The following is a 17,366-nucleotide window of genomic DNA, read 5'->3' as shown; positions in this document are numbered from 1 at the left end:
CAGAATACAGTGATGCATTTGAGTTCTGTTTTTTTTGTCAGATTGAGACTCTGCAACATGATCTTCAAGCAGCATTGGATGAACTACAGGATGTAAAAGAGGAGCGCTCTTCTTACCAAGATAAGTCTGACAGATTAAATCAGGAGCTTAACCATGTTCTTGGAGGACATGTAAACCGCATTATCGATATTGATGCTCTTTGTATGGAGAACAGGTGAGTTTGTTTAGAAATTGTTATAACTTATCGGGAGAATGGGCCACATAGCATTCACAAGGGTCACCTCAAAAATTAAGGCATTGCTAGTATTTCACAGTTCTCAATTTTAGTTTAAAAGCAATAAGATACTCCAGAAGACTTTGGAGCCATTTTTTTTTTTAAATAAAGCCAGTAACATAACATCAAGTATAAGAAGCTGTTAAATACTATCACTATTTCTTAAAAAGCCCCACCCAGCTGTTTAATTACAGTGGTACCTCAGGTTAAGTACTTAATTCGTTCCAGAGGTCTGTACTTAACCTGAAACTGTTCTTAACCTGAAGCACCACTTTAGCTAATGGGGCCTCCTGCTACTGCCATGCCGCCGGAGCACGATTTCTGTTTTCATCCTGAAGCAAAGTTCTTAACCTGAAGTACTATTTCTGGAAGCATATGTAACCTGAAGCGTATGTAACCCGAGGTACCACTGTATGTGGAAAAGGTATTTGATAGAATAGTGTGGCAATACTTTCAGGTTCTACAAAATACGGAGTTAGGCGCGAAGTTTATCTCAAGGATTAAATTGATTGTCACTAATCTGACTCCTTCAATTTGGGTCAATAAAACAAGGCTAGAGAAATACAGACTCCAGTGAGGTACCCGACAGAGTTGTCCACTGTCACCAATTTTATTCAATATTAAATTTTAATGGGTTGGTCTAGCTGGTGGCAAGACCATCATGAACTGAGCCAGGACTCTGGTGGGCTTGTTTTATAATGGGCTTAGCAAGGGATGGGTGAATCCTTCAGTTCACCATTGCAGCTTGAGTCGCCTCATTTTTTGAGCTGCTAATTTGTTCCAAGTTCAAGATGTTGCTTTTAGCGCATAAAACTTTTTAAAGCTTGCAGCCAGGTTACTTGAATGATGACCTCCCCCCATGTATGTCCATTTGACTTCTTCACTCTGCAGAAGTGGCACATTTACAAGTGCCACACAATGTCCGCTCTGCGCTTAGAAGGAGTTGATCCTACACTCTGGAATTCCCTCCCCATTGATACTGTGCCCTGTATTGTTTCCTGTGTCTGCTAAAAAACATTTTTAGGCAAGCCTACCCATCCATGTAAACTTGACATATACTTGATCATGAGATTTTATTTTATTATGGTATTTTTTAAGCTGCTGATTTTACTTACGCTTTGAAAATGTTTAGGTCAACTTGTTTTTAAAATTTGGTTTTATTGATATTTTTAATGTATATTTTTTGTAAACCACTTAGAGATTGTTGATGCTTAACCAGTACATGAATCCTGCTAATTAATTAAATAAGCAAATTACAAACTTCAGCTCTTTCACTGTCTCTGCATTACTTTCTGTTACCTTTTAAAATGGCTCAATAGATAAACAGCTTCATGAAAGTAATATAGTCTGTTTTCTGACTTTCCAGATATCTTCATGAGAGATTAAAGCAAATTCAAGAAGAGGTCAACATTCTCAAATCAAATATTGTAAAGTATAAGGTAGATTTTGTTTTTGTGATAAAATATGCAATTAGTTTCATTCATGTGTTTGTGGTCTCCACCTGCATTTGTTTTCCGTCTTGTTACACATTCAGAGAGTTGATTAGAAAGTAGATTAATTCATTCACAAAAATATAGAGTGCCACACCTTTGCTGTGCTCATAGAGACCTGCAGGGTGATTTTAGTACCTGTAATTGACCTATTTTCTTTTACATAAAGGTTTTCAACATTATACGTTCTGCTAGTATTGGAAGGCTTAATCACATACCCATAGTGATTAAAACATGTTTTATTTGCTTGTTAGAAAAGATAGCTCTCAATTAGCTTTATCCCCCATGAGAATGCAATTGCTACAGAAGAAATTGCTGTAAAAGAATTCTGTACAATTCTTCAGCTGCCCAAATCTGTTTAGATTTTTTTCAACAATAAAATGATTTATCCATCATGTTCAATTGAAAGCGACCATTAATATTGCTTATGTATTCTGAAAATGACTCTTTTATTTATTGTTATTATTTAATTTATATGCCACTCTTCTTCCAAGGATCACAGGGTAGTTTACAATATAAAAACACCAGAAATACTTTTTGTTGTGATATAGTGGGATATTTATTTTAGATTAATATCCAGGATGTCTGAAATCTTTTCCTATGTACCTCTGTTTTCTACTTAAGTTGGGTGTGAATATGTAGCAAAATAATCTTCCATTTGGCGAAACCTTACAGACAACATGGATGCTGTGTTAAGTTACTCTTTGCTGCTGGTTACATATTCATGCACAAATTTTTAATAAATAAATAAATTTGGACAGTTTGAGGGACCAAAGTTTGATTTCTTAATCTCTCAGTCTAATCAAAAGTTACGTCAACATTTTCTACTCAAAAAACCCTTTTTTATATAATAAAACAAATTACCATTGTTTGATTGCTGTTTGTTTTAGAATGCACTAGAGAGGAGGAAAAATTCCAAGTCTCACAGCAAGTCAAATAGCAGTGCACTAACTGGAGTCCTTTCTGCTAAGCAAGGTACTGCATTGGTTTTTGTCTTGCCTTTTCTCTCTGAAAACTAAGAACTGCTATTCTGAGACTTCAGCAAAACAGCGAAGATTGTGTTCATGTATTCATGTTCTCACTTTGAGATACTGCAATAACTTTGAGCAATACAATGAACACCCTCAAAAAGTCACCATTTCTGTGAGAGAAGCTAAGAACTGCTGTTCCGGGGCTTCAATGAAAACAGATCAAGGGGTTGCAGTAATAATGAATAGAATTTGATTCTTTCCCCGCCCCCAATGTCTATTGATGTGTCATTTCCAGGCTTCTATCTCCATAAAACTAAGTCAGTATTTCTTTTGTTTTTATTTTTCCAGTCCAAGAGTTGTTATCAGAGGATCATGGATGCAGCCTGCCAGCCACACCACAGTCCATTTATGACCTTAAATCTTTGGCTACTGCTTTACTGGAGACAATCCATGAGAAAAACATGGTCATTCAGCATCAAAGGCAAACCAACAAGTAGGCACTTTCACAGAAACAGAGAATTGCAGAGTTGTAAGGGATCCTAATGTTCATCTATTCCAGTCCCCTCTGCAATGCAAGAATATGCGGTTGTCCCATACAGGGTTCGAACTTTCAGTTGACTTAGTTCAAAATCTGTTTTGCATTTCGTTTTAAAGGCTTTTATCTTGGGGTATAGAGAAAACGCCAAACAATGTGAATGTGGGTGTGCATCTTTATGGAATTGTGAAATTGTAGTTATTTTGCCGTTAACCCAGTACATCAGTCTTGAGAGATACATATTGCTGACATCACCAGCATTATTAGCACCATCTATGCGCATGGGGCTTTGCATAGCACAAGAAGACAGTTCTTAAGGCAGCCCTGTTCAGGGAAATTTTTAATGTATGATATTTTAGTGTTTTTTGGTTTCTATGGAAGCCGCCCAGAGTGTCTGGGGAAACCTAGCCAGATGGGCGGGGTACAAATAATAAATTATTATTATTATTCTGTACCCTAAGAAGCTTATGGTCTAAAATCCAACATAGAGAAACAGGAAGGACTCAGTGGCAGGGCTAATAAAGGAAAGAATATGCTGTTACAGTCTAATAATAATAATAATAATAATAATAATAATAATAATAATAATAATAATAATAATAATTTATTATTTATACCCCGCCCATCTGGCTGAGTTTCCCCAGCCACTCTGGGCGGCTCCCAATCAAGTGTTAAAAACAGTACAGCGTTAAATATTAAAAACTTCCCTGAACAGGGCTGCCTACAGATGTCTTTTAAAGGCAGGATAGCTGCTTATTTCCTTCACATCTGAAGGGAGGGTGTTCCACAGGGTGGGCGCCACCACCGAGAAGGCCCTCTATCTGGTTCCCTGTAACCTCACTTCTCGCAATGAGGGAACCGCCAGAAGGCCCTCAGCGCTGGATCGTACCTTGTTTTGCGACTGGGATCCATTCCAGAGCCCTGGACGCTAGACGAAAAGGACGCACGACAAAGCGCCGCTCTGCACACGCACGAAGAGTGTTTTGTGCTTCTGCGCATGTGTGAGCAGCAAACCTGGAAGTATCCCGTTCCGGTACTTCCAGGTTTGCTGCGGATGTTCGACAACATGGCTGCTCAATGAGGCAGACTCAAGACAAGGTACCACTGTATTTCAATGGAAGTGCTTAGGTTTCGCTACTGGCTAAGTCAAGCAGGATGCTGAAACTTAAGTGGCTCTGACACAGCAGCATGGTTTCAGAATATATTACCAAAACATATTATGTTAACCCTTGACGTTACATTTTTAAAGTTACTCACAATTGTGGCTTGATAAACACGAATGTGCATTCCTTCGAGGTGTACTGTACAGTTCCATTAGCATTACAGAGATATTTTCTTTCAAAATATTGATATTTTAAAAACTCTTTTCTTTCAAAATACACAATTTTTAAACTATAGGGTTTGGCTTTTTACTCACTAGCTGCATTGGAACAATTTAGGAAGTGTAAAATCAAGTTGCAGTGAGGAGTACACATTAGCACAAGACATATAGATTAGGTCAGGGCACACTGGAATTCACAAAAATTGAATTCCTCAACACATCCTTAATTACAGTCACTAGTAAATACATATTGCAATAATACTACATATTCCTTGTTACAGTAGTTAAGTCAAGTAAACTGCAGATTCCATAGGATTTGCTCATATGTAGACTGGATGTATGGTAACGAGATCAGTGGATTTGAGGCAAATATGCAGGAATGCATTCTGATTAATTATGAAGGAGAAGTGAACCCATTAATGTAGTCTGCAAATGTGCAGAATACAAGCAAGCCTTGAGATTGTACACCAATTTCAGGAGTGGGTGGATTGCATGGGCATGTCATACATATATTATTTCAGAATAATTTCTGATATATTGGAGACGTTTCTAACCTGATGTGGAAAAAATATATGTATTTCACGTGAATTAATCTATACCATACGTTTAAATGTAAATTTGTGTATCATAAGCGGATGTCTTCTCTCACGACACTGAATATCACCTATCATTGGATATCACCCATCAAATATAAACAGGGCACATGCCCATCCATGGTGATATTACTATACTTTTAATTACATTTCATGGAACATTTTATCTTCATTTCAGAATCTTAGGCAATCGTGTAGCAGAACTGGAGAAAAAGTTGAGGACTTTAGAAGTCTCTGGTTTGTGGAGTCTTCCAGGTAAGTCAGAATTCATAGTCGTACTTAATTTGGGGGTATCTGAACATAAGGACATTTTTAAATGTGCATTTCATAAGAAACCTGCTGTTTACATTAGAAAATGCATTGTTTTCCTCATTTGCTGCAGGGTTTGTTTTTTTAGTCTCTATAAGAAAAGTAATATGAAAATATTTTTACTGAATAAGAAATCTTTGTTTTCTTTCACACATAACAGTTAGATTTTTCTGAAATGGAAGCATTTTAAAGGTTCTTTGACAACATAATTAATGATGTGTTACATTTATCAATCACATCTTGCCACATAATTTTTCTGAACGTGTAGGCTAGTCAGACTTAAGGAGAAAAACTACCTGGGAATGCCACCAGGAGATTGCCCGTGATTTCTCTCTCTATGTGAAAACTTTGTCCTTCCAATAAAAGCTTTCCAGGGATAAGGGCCTTTTTGACACAGAAGCCTTCAAACATGCAATTCTGTAGTAGTTTAGTTTCAGGAGAGCTGGGCGTTAGGATTTATTTTAATTTCTTTACCATGCAGATGTGCCTAAAGCATAGTAAGAACATGGGAAATGAAAGCTAAAACAATTCTAACAATGCAGTCCCTATACATGTGCATTTAGAACTGAATCTCACTGGGTTGTGATGCTCAAAGTAGAGCCATTGTAATCAGTAGGCTTTTTTCACTGAAGTCCATTGATTTCAGTGGCTCTGCTCTGAGGGCGATTTGGTTGGACAAAGTCCATTGAGTTCAGTGAGACTTAACTCCCCAGCAAGTATTTACAGACAGCAACCATTTGCGTGTCTGTCGACACACAGGTCCTTTTGGACCCGGAAGAGAGCAGAACGGGCCAAGTGTAACAGGGTGAGGTGGCTTATGGGCTCTCCACCGACTAGGCCTGTGCAATGTATTGATACAACACCCGGGACCAGACTGCGATGGCAGCTTTAAAACAGGTAAAGGGACCCCTGACCGTTAGGTCCAGTCGTGGCCGACTCTGGGGTTGCGGCGCTCATCTCACTTTATTGGCCGAGGGAGCTGACGTACAGCTTCCGGGTTATGTGGCCAGCATGATTATGCAGCTTCTAGCGAAACAGAGCAGCGCACGGAAATGCCGTTTACCTTCCCTCCAGAGCGGTACCTATTTATCTACTTGCACTTTGACGTGCTTTTGAACTGCTAGGTGGGCAGGACCAGGGACTGAGCAACGGGAGCTCACCCCATCGCGGGGATTCGAACCGCCAACCTTCTGATCGGCAAGTCCTAGGCTCTGTGGTTTAACCCACAGCGCCACCCGTGTCCCGGCAATATATTGCAGATGAAACCAACACCACTTCTGACTCCCTCTATGATCAGCGCCGCTTTCAACATCAAGCTTCTAGCAGCAGAGGGAACGTAGCAGCAACGGTTTCACCCACGATATACTGCCAGGTGAAGCCGCCATCGCAATCTGCCCCTCATACCGCAGAGGGAGGAGCAAGCTGTATCGCGCACCCCCAGGTGAGCAAGCCTTGATGCCTTGCATGCAAGAATGAGAGGCATGCAGCTCGCTCAGCTGGGGGGCAGGAATTATTATTATTATTATTAATATTATTGTTTATACCCCGCCCTCCCCAACCAAGACCGGGCTCAGGGCGGCTAACACCAGGTATAAAAATGATTAAAATACAACTTAAAAACAAGATTAAAATACAACATTAAAATGCAGCCTAATTTCAGTAGAAACTCAAATCAAGAACAGTGGAAAGCTGGGGGGGGGGCAGGACCCTTTTTGCTCCCCACCTGAGCCACACAAAGAAGCTGCACTGTTCCCAGTCCACGAGACATTGGGGTGAAAGCACCTCAGCCCCCCCCCCCCAGTGACAACTGAGGGAGTTTTCACCCCGCACCTTGCGTGCTGGGGCCAGTGCAACTTGTTTTTTTAACATTGCGGTGTATCCCCAGATCCCTATGGCTGGCGACAGATCGCGATGTTGAAAACCTAGCATTGCCCAGCCCTCCCGCTGACAATCACAGCAGTCAGGAACGGAATCCCCACGCAAAATGGTCGCAGCCTGTATAGGATTGCAGCTTAAATCTATTATTTTAAAAGATACATTTCAATAACACAATTGAAATTTTATTAATAAAATTTGGTGTACACCCCCCATATTATAATTTTATTCTACTTCAAACATATTCCTGAAATTCGCTTTACAAATTGTGCCTTCTTGTTAGGACAATGTATTTGCTATGCAGATCAACATTTTAATTTTTTTTCTGTTACAATCTGGAGAGTGCTACATTGGCTGCCTCTATTATAGTCAGTATAGGCTGCAGAATGTATATTGTTCATGGCACAGACTTTTTGATAAACTTTGCTGCATAGTATGCACATCCTTGAGAATTGTCGTGTCTATGGAGGACATCAGCATTTTGAGGAGTGTTTAGTTCACATGACGGAACAGTTAACAAATAGTTAATGGCTATGCTGAATGTTTGACTCTTGATTTTCAGCACAAAAGCAATGTTGGCTATGTGTGTGCAAATTTCTCCTTGGAAAGATCACACATAATCATTCACCTTTTGTGTTCGTAGCCCTTTTCTCTGGTCAGCTACAGGTTTAGTCCATTTCTTCTAAATAAAGAAAAACTACTTTCTTTTTTTTAGCATGACCCCAACCAACAGGGAACATATAGAAGATGTGATAACATAACTCTGTGCTTATCTCAGTGACAAAAGAAGGGCATTTAGAGTGAGGTCAAGTCCTTCCTGGCCCGGTCAGATAGCGATCTCAAACTGGCTGATCACAACTTCCCTCTATCGAGTTCATCACCATGATGGTTGTCAAGCATAAATAATGAATGGTCTAGAAATTTGCTTATGCACTATCTCAGTGGACCTCAGAATCAAGAGCCTTGCTGTAATTGCCTATTGGTTGACTATGTAAGAACACTCAAATTGATGGAATAGGGCATATAATGTAGCTATAATAAGGTATATAAAATATTATCAGTGTGGAACTGCTGAACTTTTCAGCCTGGAAACTATTGAAACTGTCATTTTTCTCCAAGAAAATGCTTTCACTAAACTGTAGACTCTTTTCATAACTCTTAAACAGTTTTCTCTGCCTTTATGGTATTTAATATCAAAAGTTAGCATATGACTAAGAATATCTTACCTAGCATATTTTATTGCATGCCTGAATGCATTTTGTTTTGTCCCTGGTCTATTCAGAAGCCCTGACATCCATAAATCCCTTTTGCCGCTTGCTTTCATAAATAAAAAAATAATAATGAATATTTAGATGAGGTTGAGAAATGCAGATCCAGTAAACGAATTTTGTTTTACTGGACTGACTGGTTGTTATCACTTCTGAACTATGTTCTCACTTCTGCAAGCATAGATGCTCAGAGCAGGAGTAAGATTAAAATTAGGTGTTAGCCTCCCCATCGCTAGGTGGGGGTCCCATCCACCTGACAAAGCTGGACTGCTGGAGTAGAGAGGTAATAACTACATAAAGCAGCGTTGAACTTCCCACACACCAGCTGATGCACAGTGAGTTCAAGTCTCGATTTATGCAGGATTCAGGCAGCTAATTTCAGCTACTGGATATGTACCCATAGCAAGCAGGATTGAATTGTGGTCTTCTATATGCATCTAGGATACTGTTGTTGTTGCTGCTTAAAAAAAAAAAGTGAAAGAAACAACAACCAGCAACCCCAAAACATAAATTCAGACCACACTCACACCTATGATCTTCCCCTGAAGACTGAAATATACATACCAGGAAATTTAGATAGCCCACATGATCATTTTGAGTATATATTTCTGTTCTTAATTCTACTCCACTTGCTTTAGTTATTTCTTTTCTGCTGCTATACTTCATTTTATAATTGATTACAAGGGACATAATCTCCCTCCAGTAAACCAGAGTGCCACTCCTGCAGATAGCTTCATCTTTGTTAATAAACTCCATGTTTCCCTGTCTGTAGATTATAGCCCAGGTCTTCTTGGTGCCAGCTCCTACAGGCCTTGTGAAATTGCATTTCCTTGCAGCCAGGGTGTGGTGCCTTGCCTCCTACACTATCCATACTCTTGTTTCCGTTGCAAGATTGGTGGACTGAACTTTGTGCATTGATTGAGGCTTCCAACTAGGCTAATGAGTGTGAAGTTGTGCTCACATTAGTGAGCACCCCTTCTTGGATGCTTGAGATTGGGATCAGGGCAATGACAGCCTTGCAATTAGGGCTGTACTTTGACCCAGTTCTAATGACCACTCCTGCTTCCCCCTTTCTCTGCCCCAAGGCCAACGAAGTTAACCTGGGCTCCTTTGGGGGAAAGACAGGGTGCAAATTTAGACATAACAACAACAGGTCAGGGCAGGGGAACACAGAGCTGCTCGGTGACCCCAGCAGATCATCCCTTCTTGCTGTGGACCAAGACTACATCCCAGAATCTTCAGCTGAAAACTGACACTGTGTTTTCATTTCCTTTGGAGTCTTAACCTTGTTGAGAATGGCACACATGGCATCAGTTTCCTCCTGAGGATTCTGGGATTTGTAGTTGAAATCTCTGGCCAGGAAAAAAATGTCCTGTACGAACTTTGTGAGAGCACACCACCACTTTTGCCACCCCTCCCACACAGTAACTTACTTGGTTGGTTTTGATTATATACCTTCCTCTGACCCCTCTGATTCTGCCCAGACCGCTGCCTGTTTTGATACATGTTTGAACCCGTGTGTATTTTGATCTGCACAGCTGCTTCCTGGCCTACTTGGTCTGCTAGTTAGCTCACCCCAGAACCTGTCTTCCTGAAGCTTGACCTTTTCCATGGCCTGACAACCATTGTTCCTTGAATCTTGATTAAGATCCCAAACATGGATTGAAACCAAAGTTGAGCTTGCTCACACATGCCCTGTTCCTAGTGTATGTGTATCTTGCAAGCGAAAATGCCTTAACCATGGTTTGCTTGGTAGAGGTACAATGCTTAAACATGGTGACTGCAGAGCATGGTATGTAGACCCACCTCAAACTATGGTTTTTCATCTTGGCTTGTAGTCAATTGCTGCTCACACTCTAGGGTTTGGTCTTCTGTTTCAAGTAGCTCATAATCCACTAAATAGAGTGTTTTGGCCTTTAAAACAGAACACTAGCAAAAAAAAAAAGACGATGATTTTAGAATACCTTTGTTCTATTATTTCTGTTTAGGCATCAAATTAATATTTATATAATAACTTTTCTTTCCTTCCTTTTTTCCTTGCTGCCTGAAGGCCTGAGCTACAATGTCTCAGTGGGATTTGGGAGTAGGTTCTGTTTGACATATGTATTTTTAGTAACAAATCTTAGCGGTGCATTAAATATTGTCACTGCATGTAAATAAATGGAAATGTTATCTGAATGTTTTTCTATATCTGTCAGATTAAGATGTTCAACCGAGTAAGTTAGATGGCCACAAGAGAAATACAGAACACTGTAAAATTATTTTTAATTGGGAGAAATGGTAATAAGGAAGGATACGAGCTAGTTCTGAATATAATCACGGGTTGTGCAAAACGATGTGATTTTGTAGCTTTTTTTAAAAAAATAAAAAATGACAAGCAGTAAGTCGAGACAATTCCCCTCCCTTTAACTCAGCAATTATGAGTATGGATATCACCCAGTGTTGCTACTTACATTTTAATTCCGTGAGTGTTGCTATCTGGTTTACGCATTCCAGATCCAAACATCATGGAACACAAAGACACTGATGGTAAATGGAGAAGGTGGACATGCCAAACTCATTCAGGGTTTCTACATCCTCACGCATTGAAGGACAGCCGGGATGGTAGAGAACAAGCTTTGCATGTAGAAAGTTCCAAGATTTATCCCTCACAGCCCCAATTAAATAACCAGAATAGATAGACCAAAGGTGTAGCTCAATATAGTACACATTTTTAATGTACACATTTTTTTAGTAGGAGCATTGCAAAACTTGTATAGGGAAGGTGGCAAAGTCACCCTTTTGGGGATGCCGTTTTTGACAGTATCCCTGTGACAAGAACTTAATGTACAACAGATCATAGCAAAGATGAGATAAGAGGAACCTAATTTAATTAATACTTGAGTTAAAATGTTTCTTATTTTAGCCATTCAAAATATTGATTCAGATATTTGGAGTGCGACACATGCTAAGCAAGTATGTAGATAAAAACAAAAAGTCTCCTTTTATCCAAGCGTTTGAATCAAGCCAATTTAACTTTTCTTTTTGAAGATTCGTGAGTTGGTTCCTGCTTTCCTCTTTCATTTGTTAGATCTTTAATTTTAATCAGGACCAGATTCTTGTATGTTCCTCCATTCAGTCTTGTAAAGGAAATGTGTTATGTAAGGTAAAGGTACCCCTGACCAGTCCAGTCGTGGATGGCTCTGGGGTTGCGGCGCTCATCTCGCTTTACTGGCCGGTGTTTGTCTGCAAACAGCTTCCGGGTCATGTGTTCAGCATGACTAAGCCGCTTCTGGCGAACCAGAGCAGCACACGGAAACGCCATTTACCTTCCTGCCGGAGCGGTACCTATTTATCTACTTGCACTTTGACATGCTTTCGAACTGCTAGGTTGGCAGCATCAGGGACCAAGCAATGGGAGCTCACTCCAGCGTAGGGATTCAAACCACCAACCTTCCAATCAGCAAGCCCTAGGCTCAGTGGTTTAGACCATAGTGTAAGGTTACCAGATTTTTTTCAATGAATCCGGGTACACTTTTCAACTTCAATGGATTTTGTATGGGGACTGATTGGTAAATCTGGGGACTGTCCCCGGGAAACGGGACATCTGGTAACCTTACCATAGCGCCACCCACGTCCTGTATAATGTGTTACGTAGTAAAGCTGAAAAACCTCGTTAGTCTTTGGAGACCAGGATTAACACCTGCCCTTCAGCGTTCCCCCCCCCTCCACATGTAGAGGGAATTTCCCTTTAGATTTCTGATGAAGTTACCAAACTATGTTTCCATGCGCTAAACCACACAGAATAGACACACATAATGAACAAGGCAACAGAAAAGTAAAGCTACTCAGCCTTCTACTCTCATTTTGAGGTGATAAACGAGAAGCCTGTAGGACTCTACACCATGCCAACATTGCCCCACTTTCAGGAAGGGGTGACACTTGCGCAGGGAAGAGCCCTGGTATAGCAGCCTCTACTGGAGTCAATAAACATTGATGGAGAGAGGGCATAATGCATTGTCAGGCAATAGCTCTCCCTAGAATACTTTTGGGGTCACTGTTTTAATATAGAAACAGTAGTACAGCTATTCTGAGGGACTAGCTACGTGTTGCATGCAAACACATGAAACAGAGATGGTGCACTTTGTTCCTAAAAAAAGAAGAAGTAGCTTCCGCAGAGGAATATATATATAAAAAACACACTTTTGGCCTCCTAGTACAGTATCATGGTTAGAGGCATATGGAAGCAGGGTTTTTTTAATGGTTTAAATCAGGGGTCAGCAAACCTTGGGGGGGGCTGGACTATATTTTGAAGGGGGGGAAATGAACGCATTCCTTTGCCCCACAAATAACCCAGAGATGCATTTTAAATAAAAGCACACATTCTACTCATGTAAAAACACGCTGATTCCCGGACCGTCCACGGGCTGGATTTAGAAGGCAATTGGGCCGGATCCGGCCCCCGGGCCTTAGTTTGCCTACCCATGGTTTAAATGGTGCATGCTTTAAGGGACCACAAAATTTGCCACACATTGGGAGACACATAGGAACAGTAGCATTTTAAAAGGTAAAACGGAATGTCAATTTTTGAGGGTTTTGGCACGCTACAAAAATACTGTTGACCCATCTGCCCCAGCTGCATAGGCATTTGCTTGTTTCTCTATTAGAAGGCTTGGGAATGAAGGCTTGGGAATGAAATGAGCTGATTTTTAAGAGGGCAAAGTCCAATACAGACTTAATGAAGGACTCATTCAGAATGCTCCAAGATAAAAGCAGACGAAAACACAAATTTTGGTTTTAGAAATCATGGCCTGCAAAAGTCAAACATCCTACAAAAATGAGGAGTTAAAAAGGTCCAAGTAATGCTGTAATAAGAAATTCTCATTAATTGGACAGTGGGTCTAAATAAATAGGTGGTAGCAGTAAAATAACAATACTTACAGCACCATTATCTCAGTAATCTCTTCAACAACCCAGAAAATCCATTATTACCTAAGCCCACCCAGCGAGTTCAAAGGTGATATGATATTTGTACTTGAAATCCATAGCATATGCTGTTCCCCATCCACACTCCACCCCCAGCTTGAATTTGCTAATCTATATTGCAGTTGTCAGATATCCATCGTCCATTAAAATGATTTTTATAAATCCTGATAATATCTAGCATATTTGGCCTAAGATGCTTGTATTAGTAGGTGCTGTGGTAGAAATTTCCCAAAACGCTCTTGCAATATATTCTTACACAGATTGGTATCTTATTCTAATCTTCTGTAAAGGCAAGTCTGGTTTTTCAGGCCTCTTCTGATAAATCACCTTGTGCTCATTGGTTTGCTTTTTCAAAGTAGCCCCCTGGCTGAATACCCATTGAAATATACCCGTTGGAGGTATACCCAGATCACTCCTCCCGTCTAAATGTTGCCTATTACCGCTTTTTCCTTTCCCTAAGGCTACATTTTTGTCCAGTTCCCTACCCCCACCCCATATGAACTATACACAAGTGCCTCAAGATGTGTAAATCATAGGTAGGTCAAAATAGGAGCAACCTCAAAGCAGTATCTTTAATTGCCACAGGAATAATGTTTTTGCACCAGTTTCCTGTTTAAAATGGGCCCTGTATATTGGAAATTCAGCATTTCCAGGATGGTTGTAAGAAAAAGATCCTAGATACATGTTTGTGCACATTTGTACATATGTGCATGAATTCCTGTCCATGGATCTGACTTCAAAAAACATTCGTTTTTCAGGAAAGCCATTTCTCTGTTCCTCTTCTGGCATGCTAAGTAAACATGTGGGAGGGAGGCATTGAAGGAGCATGTTAACACCATTCTGATCAACCTCCAACTCAAGGAGGAACTCAGGGGGAGGAACTTCCTGTTTCTAATGGAGGTTCCCTGCGTGCTTTAGAAACCTGGAGAATCAGAGCAGCAACTGAGAAGCAGACCTTGAGTGTTTGTTCCCATTCCCCACCCCCATGTTTGCTTACCATGTAGGTTGAATGCCTGAAGAGGAATTCTGTGAACCTAAAATCTAAACAGATATATTATCTGTATCAGTATTACTCTTTATACAGAAGATACTTCCATAATTTCTGATAGGGTTGGGTTGCAGTTGAACGCATCTAGCTTGTGATTTATTTCTTTAAATTATTGTCAAATGAGGAAATCGCATCTTTTAACCAGATGTGCTCATACAAAATGGTCTCATTGGTTTTAATGCAGTTGAACTGTAGTACATATTTTGGCTCATAGCATAGCTTTTCCTTTTCTATAGAGCAGAGCTACTAAAATATGCCTGTTGGGTGTATACAACGTGTTTATTTAAATGTAGCCTCACTGTTTAAAACGTTGCATTAGTAAACTTCTCAGTTGTGTTGGAGAGTTCATGTTTCCATGCCCTTTTACTTGCAGGTGGCAAGGATACCATTACATTCAGTGACCCCGCTATGCCCATTATCCAGAGGTCTCGATCACCATTGCTATCTTTTGCAGATAAGCCACAGCAGAAGACAGAAGGTAAGCATCTGGAAGTCATAGCAAAAGGCTGGCATAGGGCGATTCGTCTCTTGTGCCACAGAGTTTGAAGGTGTAGGGGGAAATAAGGATGAAGCTGTTTAGAGATACCTGCATTGTCTCATTTTTGCACCACCAGAATAGCGTGGGAAAGAAGCCCATGGCCACGGGACAGGAAACAATACTCAGTGGTGGCTGGTGAGGCAGCGGTGTGTGTGTGTCTCTGTCACTCTCCTGGCTCATAGCTGTCAAGTGTCCCTTATTTGGCGGGACAGTCCCTTATCCCAGCGCCATTGTCCTGCTGCTGTCCCTTATTGATGAGGCTTCATTTGGCTGCTGGCTGGGCTTTCTGCCTTTGGCTCAGAAGGGCTCAGAAGTCGAACATAGCTGTGCCCAGAAAATCCCTTATTTTGGCTGCTGGTCCCTTATTTTCGAGGCTGCTGGTCCCTTATTTTCGAGGCTGCTGGTCCCTTATTTTCAAATCTGTAAGTTGACAGCTATGTCCTGGCTTCCAACACCGTGGGTCACTGCCACCTACCAAGAGGGTGAGATATGGTGCAGCATTGTAGCTCCTGTCACCATGCACCACAGTGAGCTTCCCCAACTTTGCCCCTCTCTGTAAGCAGCAGCGAGTCACTGTCTTGGGAAGATGGGAGAGCAACAGAGTGTCGGATCTCCGCTCGGCCAAGCTGATAAAGCTCATTTTCTTCCCCCGAGTCCTTCGGAATCGCCTCCCGACGTGTTTAACGACCTGAGCCTTTGATAAGGCCTCAGGCACATTCTTCAGCAGAGTTTCCAGCACAGGAAAGAGACGAGAGGCTTGGGCTACATTGCAAAGAGTTTTATTTCTAAGCAACGCAGACAGAAAAGACATCCTCTCTCTATGAAAGCAGAGAGCAACTGAACAAAGGAACAGGAAACCACTAACGTCACATCCCGTCTCCTCTCCCGTGAGACTTCCAACAGCCTGGAAGGTCTCTGGAATGTAAACAGAGCCTTGTGACTCCAAGCAGCTGCACAGTGATAAGAACAGAAATTAACACAGAGTGCCTAATTTTTGCACGATCCAATCCAGAATTTGGGTGATCATTTGCAAGAGTAGGAACGGCAGAACAGACTCCTCCTATGCGGGCTGGGGCTTTTCATGTTACTCTTGTCGTAACCGTGCTGTAGTAATTCGCCTGCTGCCACGGCGGTGTAAAGAGACCGCATTCTGCACAATGGCATGGCGGTCTGGAAGGGGTAGAATTCTGAGTCATGCTGCTTTAGCCCAGAGGCAGGACGTCACTTCAGAAAAGTCCCTGCACAAAGTAAAGCACCACATCAGGGAGAAAGGTTTGGCATGGCCCTCCCCATGATGTGGTAGCTTCTTGCAGAAGAAATTTTCTGATGTTGATAACTGTTAAAAAAAATAATTAAATCCCCATCTCTGGTCTGAGGTAGTGCAATCCAGAATCGTATCACCTCATTCTGTGCAAAGTGTAAAAGGGATGTGTTAACACAGGCTGAAAACCTATACATGTTTACCTGGGATTGAGTCCCGCTGAACACAGTGGGGCTTACTTCTGACAAGATATGTATAGGATGTCTTGCAGTAGAAATCCATGTTTGGTCAAAAGGACTGGTTTAGATCAGATTAAAGAAGAATTTATCAGATTGTTGGAGGGGTGAGGTATTCTAGCTACTCCCAAGTATGTAAATAAAGCAGATTTTCATCCAACCATACTTGCAATTTCCTTGAATTTAAAATTAGCAATCGAGGAAGTCGAGACACATTATGGGTATACCAAAAACGGGCACAAACAGGAAAACACTGGCATGGGGATGATAGTTCCAATTTGACTGGGTTGGGGAGCAGAGAGTTCCTTGTCAGGCAGTGTTAGCTGATTGTCTCCCGCAGCTCATCTATTGTCTTCATGAGTCAAGGGAATAGGCAAGTCTGAACGGAAAAATACAAATATTTTATTTATATGTGGCCAACACTATTTAAAGTTCATACAATGTTGGCCTTCATTTCTAATTCTTATTCACGCAGGTCTGATGCACAGCATACAGTTCGTACTACTTCCTCACAGTAATTAGAACATGGCTTTTCTTTGATTTTTTTAATTATTAATCTATTGCAATGTCAGATAAAATCTGACTCCAAGGTTGATTTAGTTCCACGAACCTGGCAAACTGATTTTCTTTTCTCCTCTAGTAGAAAATAAGCGTAATTTGAAGTAGCCTATTAACCATTCCA

General features: G+C 40.9%; 1 protein-coding gene across 5 annotated transcripts in view; it reads left to right on the top strand.

Moving 5' to 3' along the window:
* Window positions 1–17,366, top strand: part of CCDC149 (coiled-coil domain containing 149) — a 57,422-nt gene that overhangs the window by 33,728 nt on the left and 6,328 nt on the right. For 4 of the 5 annotated variants that reach the window (XM_081207757.1, XM_081207756.1, XM_081207758.1 and 1 more), the window contains 7 exons: window positions 42–214; window positions 1,641–1,713; window positions 2,655–2,739; window positions 3,084–3,228; window positions 5,363–5,439; window positions 10,687–10,719; window positions 15,023–15,127. In XM_081207757.1, the coding sequence (XP_081063883.1) occupies window positions 42–214; window positions 1,641–1,713; window positions 2,655–2,739; window positions 3,084–3,228; window positions 5,363–5,439; window positions 10,687–10,719; window positions 15,023–15,127 (691 nt within the window). The remainder of the gene's footprint in view (window positions 1–41; window positions 215–1,640; window positions 1,714–2,654; window positions 2,740–3,083; window positions 3,229–5,362; window positions 5,440–10,686; window positions 10,720–15,022; window positions 15,128–17,366) is intronic. The other variant, XM_081207755.1, reaches the window with a different exon arrangement.

This window comes from Podarcis bocagei (genome assembly GCF_964188305.1).
Source record: "Podarcis bocagei genome assembly, chromosome: 9".
NCBI lineage: Eukaryota > Metazoa > Chordata > Lepidosauria > Squamata > Lacertidae > Podarcis > Podarcis bocagei.
The sequence above is the reverse complement of the archived record's forward strand: the minus strand, read 5'-3'. Positions and strand labels throughout refer to the sequence as shown.